Source organism: Neofelis nebulosa, chromosome X (assembly GCF_028018385.1).
Source record: "Neofelis nebulosa isolate mNeoNeb1 chromosome X, mNeoNeb1.pri, whole genome shotgun sequence".
NCBI classification, from domain to species: domain Eukaryota; kingdom Metazoa; phylum Chordata; class Mammalia; order Carnivora; family Felidae; genus Neofelis; species Neofelis nebulosa.
Genome location: NC_080800.1, coordinates 99066678 through 99081042, shown reverse-complemented (window position 1 = coordinate 99081042; position 14365 = coordinate 99066678). Strand labels below are relative to the sequence as shown.

The 14365-nt window shown below is 40.7% G+C and overlaps 1 protein-coding gene across 2 annotated transcripts; it reads left to right on the top strand.

Annotated features, from left to right (window-relative positions):
* Window positions 1-3: 3 nt before the first annotated feature.
* On the top strand, window positions 4-4638 carry C1GALT1C1 (C1GALT1 specific chaperone 1). 2 transcript variants are annotated; one of them, XM_058714367.1, is made up of 2 exons: window positions 4-201; window positions 2293-4638. In XM_058714367.1, exon 2 carries the CDS (start codon window positions 2298-2300, stop codon window positions 3249-3251), a length of 954 nt encoding a protein of 317 aa, XP_058570350.1. In that variant the 5' UTR covers window positions 4-201; window positions 2293-2297; the 3' UTR covers window positions 3252-4638. The 2 variants fall into 2 exon arrangements, with proteins under 2 accessions (XP_058570350.1, XP_058570351.1); XM_058714368.1 differs by lacking the exon at window positions 4-201 and adding an exon at window positions 208-411.
* Window positions 4639-14365: the final 9727 nt, after the last annotated feature.

Sequence of the window (14365 nt, the reverse complement as noted above, 5' to 3'; positions counted from 1 at the left end):
CCGCCCCGCCCCGCCCCGCCCCGCTACCCGCGCCGTAGCGGCGTTCACTTCCTGGCCCTCCCCACCTTTAGCGAAACCAACGAGAGAACACCGCCTGCAGCTAGAGCAGCCCGACCAGGAGCGTAAGCGTGTGGCGCGCGAACGTGAGAGGAAAGCCGTGCGCGGCTGCGCTTTCCCGCCCCTGAGCCGTTGTAGACGCGGGTGAGTGCTGGGGCGTCGGCCCGCACCCTGCGCGGACCCCGGAGCGGATCGACCCCGCCCCTCTCCTGGGGGAAGGCCTGGGCCCTGGCCCACTCCCAGCATGCTCCACGCCGGATCCCCGGGCAGGTGTTGGGGGTGCAGTAGTTAGTCGGGGAGACCGAGAACTGCCTTCCTGGAGGTGCTGCCTTGGCCCCTCAGTGGGGTTTTGAGGTGACCACGTCCTCCCTCTCGTTTTTCTCTATTTCGTTCTTCTCCCTTTTCCATACTCCATCCAGCCACTTTCACCTTCTAAAAAGATGCCATCTCAGAAACCACTCTGGGAGTTTCTGCTTCATTTATGCCTGTGTGCAGTTTTAAGTTTCCCTCTCCTCTGCAACAAATATCCTATCATGTACATCTTCAGTGTTACATTTTTTTGCCTCCCCTGATGGAAAAAAAAAATCTCCTTAGAATAATTTATGCAAATGATCCATGAGTAGTATCCCCATCAGGAAGAATTCTGATCTAGATATGCTATTATCAAACTAAGAGACACGTGTGGATTATCATATATTGGCTAGAAATAATGAAAATTGTATAATATGAAGTGTCAAAATCCTATATAAATTACTTTTAGAGTGCATCTGAGAATTCTGATACTAAGCAGAGCTTATTTTCTGTCAGTTCTCTTTCTTCATAGAGCTGTGTATTGACCAAGTTCTGTGAGTGACATAGGAAAACCGTCCGGCCTCTTTGCTCACCCTTCCTCCCCCACTCACGAATTACATCTGTCAAACTATTCCACACCTTGTGCTAGTAGAAGTCAAAGTCCATTTCCTCTAGAAGAAAACCAAAGGGGTGGTTTCCTTCTAGCAGGATGTTGATCGTGGGTGCAAAATGTCAATTACGGTTAACAAATCCCATATTTTTTTCATTTGTAGGAAAACAAGGTTATCCAGTAACCCATCTATTAAATTTTCAACAGTATGAATAGAAGCACTGTTCAGATCACTATTCTGTAATAGAAAAAGCATTACACTGATCTCAAGAGATCTGATTGCTGGTTTAGTTCTACCACTGACTGTGTGACTTTGGGTCAGTTACTTAACCTCTGTAGACCCTCTCTTTCCCTATCTGTAAAGTGAGAGAAATGGTATTAGGTGGCTTCTAAGGCTTCTTTCAGCTTTAAGAGACAAAGAGAAAAATCTAAGTAGCTCAGTAGAACATTTCTTGTGAAGATAGAAGATTGGGAAATCTCAACAGTTGTATTTAATGTTGGCTTTTCTTTTAATTTCTGATTGAAATAAAAGTGTAGACTTTTCTCTTTTTACTTCCAGAATAAGAAAATGCCTTTGGAGGCAATAAAGATGTTGGTTAATGGTTCTCCAGATATGCCTATATTGAGTCAGTTCTCATCTAAATAATTTAACTATTTTCATTATGGGCTTTTATTACATCAGTTAGTTGGGTTACTGTATCAGAAACCATTTAGTCTTAGGAGCAAAAGAGTAAATATTAACATATATGGTTTCAATCTCAAGAAATTTGATTTAGATGTACTCAGAACACCTAAGGACAGCAGCCATCAGTTAAATAAAGCACTAGGTTAAGAACAGAAATGCTAGCACAGATGTCATTGGTGATTTGCTAATTATAGGTGGTTCTATCTGTTCAATTTAAGGTTTTGATATAAAGTCCATTCATATCTACAGAAATATTTAAATAATATAAGCAAGCTTGTGAAGTGAAATTCCTTTAAAGAGAATGACGGACTGACAACCTCTACAACATTGATTTTTAGAGTTAATGTTTTGATTTAGTACTTAGTTAATTAAATCCCCTTAGAAGAAGTGCAAAAATGGCCTCCCAGAAAATTCTAGTGCATAGAGGTGTTGTTGCAAAGTTCCAGTTTATACAGAACAGTAATCAGATACCATTGGAAGCTAAAGATTCTTAGACTTCTTGCTATTCTATGCAACTAACTTGATTTCAAACTTGGGAACTTTTTTTAATGTTAAGAGCAAAATGTAAGTCTATAAGGCATACCAAATCAAATCACTAGACTAATCCTTTTCTATTAAGTATCCTAAGGATCTTTTTTCTTCTTTATAGGAAAAATGCTTTCTGAAAGCAGTTCATTTTTGAAGGGTGTGATGCTCGGAAGCATTTTCTGTGCCTTGATCACTATGCTAGGACACATTAGGATTGGTCATGGAAACAGAATGCACCATGAGCATCATCACCTACAAGCTCCTAATAAAGAAGATATCTCGAAGATTTCAGAGGATGAACGCATGGAGCTCAGTAAGAGCTTTCGAGTATACTGTATCATTCTTGTAAAACCCAAAGATGTGAGTCTTTGGGCTGCAGTGAAGGAGACTTGGACCAAACACTGTGACAAAGCAGAATTCTTCAGTTCTGAAAATGTTAAAGTGTTTGAGTCAATTAACATGGAAACAAATGACATGTGGTTGATGATGAGAAAAGCTTACAAATATGCCTTTGATAAATACAAAGACCAATACAACTGGTTCTTCCTTGCACGCCCCTCTACATTTGCTATTATTGAAAACTTAAAGTATTTTTTGTTAAAAAAGGATCCATCACAACCTTTCTATCTAGGCCACACTATAAAATCTGGAGACCTTGAATACGTGAGTGTGGAAGGAGGCATTGTCTTAAGTATAGAATCCATGAAAAGGCTTAACAGCCTTCTCAGTATCCCTGAAAAGTGTCCTGAACAGGGAGGGATGATTTGGAAGATATCTGAAGATAAGCAGCTAGCAGTCTGCCTGAAATATGCTGGAGTGTTTGCAGAAAATGCAGAAGATTCTGAAGGAAAAGATGTATTTAATACCAAATCCATTGGGCTTTTTATTAAAGAGGCAATGACTAATCACCCCAACCTGGTGGTAGAAGGATGCTGTTCGGATATGGCTGTTACTTTTAATGGACTGACTCCTAATCAGATGCATGTGATGATGTATGGAGTATACCGTCTTAGGGCGTTTGGGCATATTTTCAATGATGCATTGGTCTTCTTACCTCCAAATGGTTCTGACAATGACTGAGAAGTGAAAGAAGAGCATGTGTACAATCACCATGTAGGACAGGTATTGTCACTATTTGCAGTAACAACTGCATGTCCAACACAGCAGTATGTTTCTTTTCCTTTTTTTACTTTGGTGGCACTGGTTTAATGGCACATTAAAGTTTAGTGGTACATTTTAAATAGGCTGGTTTTTTCCCCTTAAAACACATGTGAAAACGTCAAACATGTTGGAAAGAAATGTTTTAAGAATAATTTTGCAAATAAAAGATATTTATAAATATTATATTTATGTGATAAATTCTAAATTATGAATCTGTGGCACATATTTTTGCTGATCCGTTAAAAAATTTAACATGTCTTTTTAGCTTTCTAAGATACGTGAATGAAATCTCTAGTTGTGAATTTGTGATTAAAACTTTCAGCTATGTGTTTCCATTACTTGTAATGCTGATATATGTTCTGAACTTTTGCAAGGGCCCATGGATTGCTTTCTCAAAATACACAACCAAGCCACAAAGGAAATAAATGTTCCCAACTAATGTTACAGTGAAAGTGGAATTGCGTCCCTGGGAGAAAAAGTGAAAATGATCTATAAAGGTTAATAATTTCACCAGGAGCTAATTTAGTGGCACTCTTCAGCATACACAAGCTCAGTGTAACTCTCTTCTACTTCTCTGTGCAGATACTGAAATAGGAGTGGTCACTATAAAGAATCTAATTTCATTTAACATTTAACTGTGTTGTTTCCCACTTTATCAAGCTCTTGGCTGTGGTTTGGATAAAAATACTTGAGTGTTCTTTACTGCTGCTGGGCGGATGAGTTCTTTGGAAGTCTTTGAAGAACTTGTTTTGGTAATCTGGCAGTAGAGTCTGCCTTGGTTTTTCTTTACCTGTTAAAATTCTGAGATTTTTCCCATGTTCATAGTTGCATCCTATCCAATGGTTTTGGGTGTGGAGGCCTTAACCTCACCAGTCACCTTGGATTACCATACCATTTGCCTAATTTCAGTGGCTACACAGAAGCTTTATCCACTGGTGGATATAATAGTTCTTGTGCTTATAAATGTGTGAAGTACTTGGAACTGATTTGTCCTATAATCAGGCCTGCACATGCTATATTAAGTCAGATCCATAAGCCCCCGCCCCCCATAGGGTGTGAGACCATGACATTTTAGAGATCAATATTTGCCGTAACTGGCCTCATGATGTTAATGGTCTCCCACAGCTTTTGCAAACCAGAAAGAATTTCCTCGAGGGCCTCGGGCTTCAAATTATTATTGATCATCAGAATGGTGTGTGAAGCACTTTTTAAAAATTGATCTGATATTCCTTATTGGGGTTTTTGGTTAAAATGAAGAATTGTTAATTTTTAAAAATAATAAAAATCTCTTTATCAAGCACCCTAATATGTGGTCTCAGATGCAATTAATACAGATCAAGTCATGTTTGGTGTAAGTACAATGATAAACAGTATCACCCTGAGTGTGACACCCAGTTTAGAAGTGTCAACCGTGGGGCGCCTGGGTGGCTCAGTCGGTTAAGCGGCCGACTTCGGCTCAGGTCATGATCTCGCAGTCCGTGAGTTCAAGCCCCGGGTCGGGCTCTGTGCTGACAGCTCAGAGCCTGGAGCCTGTTTCGGATTCTGTGTCTCCCTCTCGCTGACCCTCCCCTGTTCATGCTCTGTCTCTCTCTGTCTCAAAAATAAATAAAAACGTTAAAAAAAAAATTTAGAAGTGTCAACCGTGCCCCAACAATATATTTTTTTAATTATGCATTTATCAGCTTCAATTATATTAGTATATTAAGGTGTAATTGTAATAAATATATCAAAGAATGCATCCCATTGTTTGATTTCCTAGTGGGTGCTAAGATAATAATTGCTTTTATTTTTTTTAATGTTTATTTTATTTTTGAGAGAGAGTGACAGTGTGAGCAGGGGAGGGAGAGGGAGACCTAGATTCTGAAGCAGACTCCAGGCTCTGAGCCGTCAGCACAGAGCCTTACACAGGGCTCAAACTGCAAGATCATGACCTGAACTGAAGTGAGACACTTAACCAACTGAGCCACCCAGGCGCCTCAGGTAACAATTGCTTTTTAAACCAAATGGATGCTCTTCAGGGGTGCCTGGCTTGCTCAGTTGGTACAGCATGCCAACTTGATCTTGGAATTGTGAGTTTGAGCCCCACATGGGGTGTTGAGATTACTTAAAAAAATTTTTAGGGGCACCTGGTTGGCTCAGTCGGTTAAGTATCTGACTTCGGTTCAGGTCATGATCTCGGTTCATGAGTTTGAACCCCACGTCGGGCTCTGTGCTGAGAGCTCAGAGCCTGGGGCCTACTTCGGATTCTCTGTCTCCCTGTCTCTCTGCCGTCCCCAGCTTGTGCTCTGTCTCTCTCTGTCTCTCTCAAAATTAAACATTAAAAAAAACTTTAATAAAAAATTTTAAAAAATTTTGAAATAAACCGAATTGATGCTTTTGGTTGTATTTTTATACACAAGTATTCCTTTATAAAATATTATTTGTCTTAAATAATATGCTGCCTCAGGGCACCTGGGTGGCACAATTAAACGTCTGACTCTGCATCAGGCCATGATCTCACGGTTTGTGGGTTCAAGCCCCACGTCAGGCTCTGTGCTGACAGCTCAGCCTGGAGCATGCTTCAGATTCTGTGTCTCCATCTCTCTGCCTCTTTCTCTCTCTCTCTCTCTCAAAAATAAACATTTTTTTTAAAAAGAGGAAAAGTAGGGGCACCTGGGTGGCTCAGTCGGTTAAGTGTCCGACTTCAGCTCAGGTCATGATCTCACGGTCCGTGAGTTCGAGCCCCGCGTTGGGCTCTGGGCTGATGGCTCAGAGCCTGGAGCCTGCTTCCGATTCTGTGTCTCCCTCTCTCTCTGACCCTCCCCAATTCATGCTCTGTCTCTCTCTGTCTCAAAAATAAAAAAACGTTAAAAAAAAAATTTTTTTTTTAAATAAAAAGAGGAAAAATAAGTAATATGCTGTGTCTTTGAACTTATTTGTACCCAGTCTTGTATATAAAATCTGAATCAGTAACATAGAAAATAGTATTACTGAGGTCACGGTTACAGTTTTGATCACTGTGCACTCAATAGGCAAAAACTGTAACCCTAACCTCACTCTGTTATTGAGGACAGAATTGGGAAGAGTGAAAGTCTAATGAAAATTGATCATGGTTGTGAATATATTTTACATATGGCTAGTGGCTACTAAAATGAACAACACAGGTCTAACCAATTCCAGAAATGTTAGACCCACTGGGTGAGATGTGAATGAGAGAAAATTTGAAGTTTCTTCTAAAAGTTATTTATCTTGCTGGGTATCTTGAATGCAGTGGAAACTGCAACCTGACTTTTAGCAGGCCCTAGGCCATCTCCTTGTGTGAATTTAATCACTAGATCTTCCTCCTCAAAATGAAAACAATCAGTTTGGAGGAAAACACAGATTAGACCCCTTGCCCTTTTTCTTTTCATGTAGCTAAAAGGTTGCTTATGTATCCAATCTGATTTATAGTGCCCAAATTTTGCTGTAATGCATTTAAACTCATCTTTTGGGCTTTTTAAAAAATGTTTATTTATTTTGAGAGAGAGACAGCAGAGGAGGGACAGAGAGAGGGGAGGAGAGAGAGAACCCCAAGCAGGCTCTACACTGTCAGTGCAGAGCCCAACATGGGGTTCAAACTCACAAACTGTGAGATCATGACTCGAGCCGAAATCAAGAGTTGGACACTTAACCAACTGAACCACACAGGCACCCTTCTTTTGGGCTTTTTTTTTCAAGTTTATTTATTTTGAGGGAAGTTTATTTATTTTGAGAGAGAGGAGGTAGAGAGAATCCCAAGAGGAGGTAGGTAGAATCCCAAGAAGACTCCATGCTGTCAGCATTGAGCCCAACACAGGGCTCAATCCCATGAACCATGAGATCATGACCTGAACCTAAATCAAGAGTTAGACACTTAACCAACTGAGCCACACAGGCACCCTAATTGGGCCTTCTTTTTTTTTTTTTTTTTAATTTTAACGTTTATTTATTTTTGAGACAGAGAGAGACAGAGCATGAATGGGGGAGGGTCAGAGAGAGGGAGACACAGAATCTGAAACAGGCTCCAGGCTCTGAGTGGTCAGCACAGAGCCTGACACGGGGCTCAAACTCACGGGCCGTGAGATCATGACCTGAGCCGAAGTCGGGCACTTAACCGACTGAGCCACCCAGGCGCATTTGGGCCTTCTTAAAACAGGGCACACCTGGGGCGCCTGGGTGGCTCAGTCAGCTAAGCATCCGACTTCAGCTCAGGTCACGATCTCACAGTTCGTGGGTTCGAGCCCTGCGTCGGGCTCTGTGCTGACAGCTCAGAGCCTGGAGCCTGTTTCGGATTCTGTCTCCCTCTCTCTCTGACCCTCCCCCGTTCATGCTCTATCTATCTCTGTCTCAAAAATAAATAAACGGTAAAAAAAAAAATTAAAAAAACAGGGCACACCTGTATTAGGAAGGTTACCAAAATCACAGAGTCTAGTGATGAGGTACCACTAATTTCCCCTTAATTTTTTAAGAATATTGTGTTCCTGGGGCACCTGGGTGGCTCAGTCGGTTAAGCTTCTGACTTAGGCTCAGGTCATGATCTCACGGTTTGAGTTTGAGCCCCGCATCAGGCTGTGTCTGCGCTGTCAGCAAAGAGCCTGGAGCCTGCTTCACATTGTGTCTCCCTCTCTCTCTGGCCCTACCCCCCCCCCCAAATAAACATTAAAAAAAAGAATACTGTGTTCCTTTTAGTGCTGGCTGACTTGTATTGATGAATTCGATGCAGGATCTGAGTGGTGTCATGAAGAGCTTTATGTTTGTAAGTTTAGCTTTTTTTTTTTGGCATACAAAGAAATTCAGAAATGTTTGCCAACCTCTCCACAAAAGAGTCCCCCAAAGTTTAATTAAAAATCACTGAAGGGGATGGGGCGCCTGGGTAGCTCAGTCGGTTAAGTGTCCAACTTTGGCTCAGGTCATGATCTTGCGGTCTGTGGGTTCAAGCCCCACGTCAGGCTCTGTGCTGACAGCTCAGAGCCTGGAGCCTGCTTCAGATTCTGTGTCTCCCTCTCTCTCTCTGCCCTTCCCCTGCTCATGCTCTGTCTCTGTTTCTCAATAATAAATATTTTTAAAATTTTTTTAAAATCACTCAAGGGGCTCCTGGGTGATTCAACCGGTTAAGTGTCCAACTCTTGATTTCAGCTCAGGTGATGATCTCATGGTGGTGAGATTGAGCCCTACATCGGGCTCCATGCTGGGTTCTGCACTGGGCGTGGAGCCTTTTTTTTTTTTTTAATTTACATTCAAGTTAGTTAGCATATAGTGCAACAATGATTTCAGGAGTGGATTCCTTAATGCCCCTTACCCATTTAGCCCATCCCCCCTCCCACACCCCCTCCAGTAACCCTCTGTTCTCCATATTTATGAGTCTCTTATGTTTTGTCTTCCTCCTTGTTTTTATATTATTTTTGCTTCCCTTCCCTTATGTTCCTCTGTTTTGTATCTTAAAGTCCTCATGAGTGAAGTCATATGATACTTGTCTTTCTCTAATTTTACTCCAGTTCCATCCATGTAGTTGCAAATGGCAAGCTTTCATTCTTTTTCATTGCCGAGTAATACTCCAGTGTGTGTGTGTGTGTGTGTGTGTGTGTGTGTGTGTGTGTATACACCACATCTTCTTTATCCATTCATCCATTGATGGAAATTTGGGCTCTTTCCATACTTTGGCTATTGTTGATAGTGTTGCTATAAACATTGGGGTGCATGTGCCCCTTCAAAATAGCATACCTGTATCCCTTGGATAAATACCTAGTAGTGCAATTGCTGGGTTATAGGGTAGTTCTATGTTTAATTTTTTGAGGAACCTCCATACTGTTTTCCAGAGTGGCTGTACCAGTTTGCATTCCCACCAACAATGCAAAAGAGATCTTCTTTCTCCGCATCCTTGCCAACATCTGTCGTTGCCTGAGTTGTTAATGTTAGCCATTGTGACAGGTGTGCAGTGGTATCTCATTGTGGTTTCGATTTGTATTTCCCTGATGATGAGTGATGTGGAGCATTTTTTCATGTGTCAGTTGGCCATCTGGATGTCTTCTTTGGAGAAGTGTCTATTCATGTCTTTTGCCCCCTTCTTCACTGGATTATTTGTTTTTTGGGTGTTGAGTTGGATAAGTTCTCTATTGATTTTGGATACTAACCCTTTATCTGATATGTCATTTGCAAATATCTTCTCCCATTCCATCGGTTGCCTTTTAGTTTTGCTGATTGTTTCCTTCCTGTGCAGAAGATTTTATTTTGATGAGGTCCCAGTAGTTCACTTTTGCTTTTGTTTCCCTTGCCTCTGGAAACTTGTTGAGTAAGAAGTTGCTGTGGCCAAGGTCAAAGAGGTTTTTGCTTGCTTTCTCCTGGAGGATTTTGATGGCTTCCTGTCTTACATTTAGGTCTTTCATCCATTTTGAAGTCTGGAGCCTGCTTTAGATTCTCTCTCTCCCTCTCCCTGTGCCCCCCCCCCTCAAAAAATAAAAAATTATCACTCAATAATTCCAATATCATCAAGGATAAAATTAAGTATTTAAAGGATAATGGGGGAAATGACTTGTTTAGTAAGTACGAAATGATGGTATAAATCTGAAGTTTCTACCATAATTTTAATATTTAATGGGTTTTGAGAGACAGACTCAGGGGGAGGGGTAGAGAGAAAGGGGGACAGAAGATCCAAAGCGGACTCTGTCCTGATGGCAGAGAGCCTGAAGCGGGGCTCAAACTCACCGCTCAAACTCACGAACCGTGAGATCATGACCTGAAGTTGATCGCTTAACCAACTGAGCCACCTAGACACCCCTACTATAATTTTATTTTTTTGAGGGGGAAAGGGGTAAGAAAGAGGGAGAGAGAGAATCCCAAGCAGGCTCCAGGCTCCACATTATCAGGGTGGAGCCGACACGGGGCTCAAACCCATGAATGGTGAGATCATAACCTGAGCCTAAGTCGGAAGCTTACAGACTTTAAAATTACCATAATTAAAAAAAAAAAAAAAAGATAAATCTACCTTTGGGGCGCCTGGCTGGCTCAGTCAGAGAAACGTGCAACTCTTGATTTTGGGGTCATGAGTTTGAGCCCCAGGTTGGGTGTGAAGGTTACTTAAATAAACTTTAAAAAAAGATAAATCCACCTTTATTAGTGAGACATCTGTACAACATAATGTTCCTTGCATAAACAGAGTGTCTATCACCTCATCACTAGGCCTGGTATTTTGTGGAAAGCAAAAGAGGCCCAAAGTCATATAATTCATACAAAGAGTCAATCACTTCATGTAAGCTCTGCATGAGCAATAAAACAAGCTATAGTTCATTATTAGAATATGGTGGTCCTTTTGCCATCAAAGTCCTCAATTTGATAAATACTCATAATTCTCATTTCTTTCATAGTTTTCACTAATTCCATGCAAGAATGGCCATATTTGATTATGCTGTTGCTTTGGCAATTTGGCAAAAGCTTTGACAGGAAGAACAGACCTAAAAAGAAGACTCAGATTTTCAACAGATGCATGGATGGATGGGAGTGATGGAGGAAGGATGCCCTTAATGGGATGGGCTTGCCTTTTTCTTTAAAAACAACATGAATGCTTTGATCTAGTGAGTGACTGATAAGAGACATCCAGGGGCGCCTGGATGGCTCAGTCAGTTAATCATCTGACTTTGGCTCAGGTCATGATCTCACAGTTTGTGGGTTTGAGCCCTGTGTCAGTACTGTGCTGACAACTCAGAGCCTGGAGCCTGCTTCGGATTCTATGTCTCCCTCTCTGCCCCTCCCCCACTCTCTCTCTCTCTCTCAAAAATAAAAATATATATTAAAAAAAGACATCCACATAGGTACTAAGTGTTGGATAAACGGGGATGTTCTAATAGTCAAAACAGAACCCCCATACCATCTGAGAGGAAAGGGGAAAAACTGGTCGTAGCTTGATGGAGGAGTGAATACTGGCACCGGGAATCTTCCTTTCTGTACTTACCACTCTAAGGCACTCGAATCTAGGGGGAACTTTCAGGGAATACTGCCTATTCTCCAGTCCAGTGCCATCCAATAGAAATATGTGAGCCACGTGAGTTGTTTTAAATTTTCTAGTAGCCACATTAAAAAAGTAAAGACATGGGTGAAATTACTTTTAGTATTTTATTTTACCCAGTGTATCCAAAATGTTGTCATTTCAACATGTAACCAGAAAATAAATTAATGTGCTAGTTTACATTTTTTATTAAGTCTGAAATCCAGTATGTATTTTATAGTTATAGCACATTTCTAACCAATTCCAGAAGAATAAGCCCCCCACCCCCCACCCCAAGGCTAGTACATGAATGGGAGAAAACTTGAAGGTTCTTCCCAAAGTCCTATTTGTTTCTCTGGTTGTCTTGAATGCTATGTCAATTGCAACCTGACTTTTAGCAGGCCCCAGGCCATTTCCTTGCATGGACCTTCCTTCTGAAAATTAAATCACTGGATCTAGAGCAATATATAGATTAGACCCCTCAGCTTTTTTTCCTTAGATTACAACTGAACCAAACTGCTCCTGTCATTAATTTTCATATTCACTAATCCTTTCCCCTATTTACCTTCTGAATATATGGATAGTCATAAAGCAGCTGCTAGCCCTGCCTTTGCACATTATAATCTCCCCCACGTGACTAACCCTCTCCATTATATCCTTTTCTAAAAAGATCCGCAAAGGCTCCTAAATGGCCTAACCTTTAAATGGTCACAAATCACATGGCTTGAAGGTGACTAATAGAAAAAGTTCAGTCCTCGGGACTGAGTCCACAATTTCGGAAGGTTCTCCCCCACATACCCCGCTGATGAGGGGGAAAGAGAAATTCCCTCAGAAGCACAGATAAGACACTGTGTAAGCAACCCATTCTTCTCACCTTCGAATCCTACCCATATTTCCCCCACTGTGGGACAGAGGCCAGGCCAATGTACACTCCTCTCCAATAACCCATAAACAAAGATGGGGATACGACTGTGGGCTGAGGTTAACATTTTATGAAACGTGAGGGGAGACTTTCTGCAAGACAGGGTTTGCAGTGAGGCAGTCGTAGGTTCAAATCCCAATTCTGTCATTTATTAGTTATGTATCTTCAGGTGCCTTAGTTTCCTCATTTGTAAAATGAGAATTCAAATCTACCTCACAGAATCATCATAAAGATTAAGCAAGATACTGCAAGTAGAGCTTGTGCATATAGTAGGCACCAGGGCATGTTATTTACCTTTCCCTCTTAGCCACTTGAACAAATTAACTAGCACTTCACACAGCTAAATATGGATCAATCCTTCTTATTAAATACCTAGATGGTAAAATATTAAAATGTTGATGTGAATAATAGCTGGTATTGAATATTCAAATTCTAAGGGAACTCCTTAATTAAGTTTCAAGATAACATCTGTACATCTAATCTGTGCCATGCAATAAAACAGCTCTTCCTCAAACAGCTTTTTTTATAAAGTCAATATGTTTTCAGGAGAAATTCAGAAGTTGCTTTTAAGAACATTAACTGAGAGAGAGTTCCCCTTTCACAGCAAATTAGACATTAGAGCCAAAACTGCCCAAATCAGTATGGTTCCTATCTCTTCAGACTTTAATCAAGATGTTTCTCTTTATATTGGCAAAAACCACTGCTTAAGTGGGACTCCTGCATCCCCAGTAAATGTAACTGGGCATTTGGTAGTTGGGAGAAAATTGGGTTTGACAACACCCAGAAGCTCATGAGGCCACGTGCCTTCTTCTCTCAGACTTCCGCATTTGGGGGCAAGAAAGGGGAGTTACTTTGTCGACTTCTTTCAAAACATTTTACAAAACATTAAATTTGTACCTTGTAAATCACAACATAAAATAAGTACAGGGCTAAGTATCCACATTTTACTAGATTTTAGACCTACTATTTTTAAAACAGAATAAAGCACTGCCATTGACAAATATTTTCTAATCCTGGGCTTTTTGAAAGCTATTTAGGAGAAATTAATTTGATGAGTTAGAGACAGCCATTATCCCACTAAATGAAACTGTTTCTACTCTATATTCACATACATTTCAGGCTGAACTTTCTGAAATCTAAAATGCTTACATAAGCAAACTTCAGAAAGATCTTAGTCATGCAAAAGCATACTTTTTCCTAATCCTAGATAAACCAACTCTCTGAGAAACCTTCCAGAGCCTAGAGGGCAAAAAGGACTCTCCTCCCATCCTCCTCATCCTGTCCAACCTAGTCCAGATGTTTCAATGAACAGTGAAGTTTGGCTTTACAAAGTGAATTCTGAATGGGGCAGCTTTTGACCTGATGAAAACAGTACCCAGACCAAGAAGTGCATACAAAATCAGATCATGAGAAACTAAAAATTATTAAGACATCAGTGTGTAGAAACAGACATTTCAAGCCCTGATAGAAAGTGCACAGCTCCTTTTAAAAGTTGTCTCAAATTTAAGCTCAATCACAGGTAGTATCAATCCAACATGCAGTTTCATCACAAAATCATCTCACTGGTTTGCAAATTTCCAAGCCTGGGGGGGCTTTATCATGCATCAGCCTAGGACAACCCCAGCATTTGGCGACAAAGACAGAAAGTCTCCTTTTGAAATAGAAAAGTGGAAAGAATAAAAACAGATTGCCCGACCTCAAAAGTCTCCCCAGTATGGCTTTCCCTGAGGCAAAAAGGGAACTGAATTTGATTTGTTTTCAAGGAGTATGTTTGGAGAAACGGAACTTCCTCCAAGCAAGCGCTTACATGATTTATTGCTTAAAACGGTCTTTTGCTCATATGCTTGTGACAGTCAGAAGAAATTACTTATTTCATCATAGGAGATTAAATGAAAGTTCATAGTTATCACTCACAATCAAGTCCTGCGATAAAACATTAAAATTAGAAGGAAAGAAAATTAATCTTTGTAACTTTTCAATTTAGAGTTATTTCCCCCTATGACAGAGTTCTGGGAACACTTACAATGAACCTGAAGGGAGTGAATGATTATACCCCAAAAGTCCCCTCTATTACATATTGGCTGAAATTAAAGTACTTTAAAATTGAAGAATGGAACAAGAAGAGCAATAAAAAAT

Bases quoted from the DNA above. Each gene is read 5' to 3' on its own strand.
- C1GALT1C1 (XM_058714367.1), top strand. From the start codon at position 2,298: ATGCTTTCTGAAAGCAGTTCATTTTTGAAGGGTGTGATGCTCGGAAGC.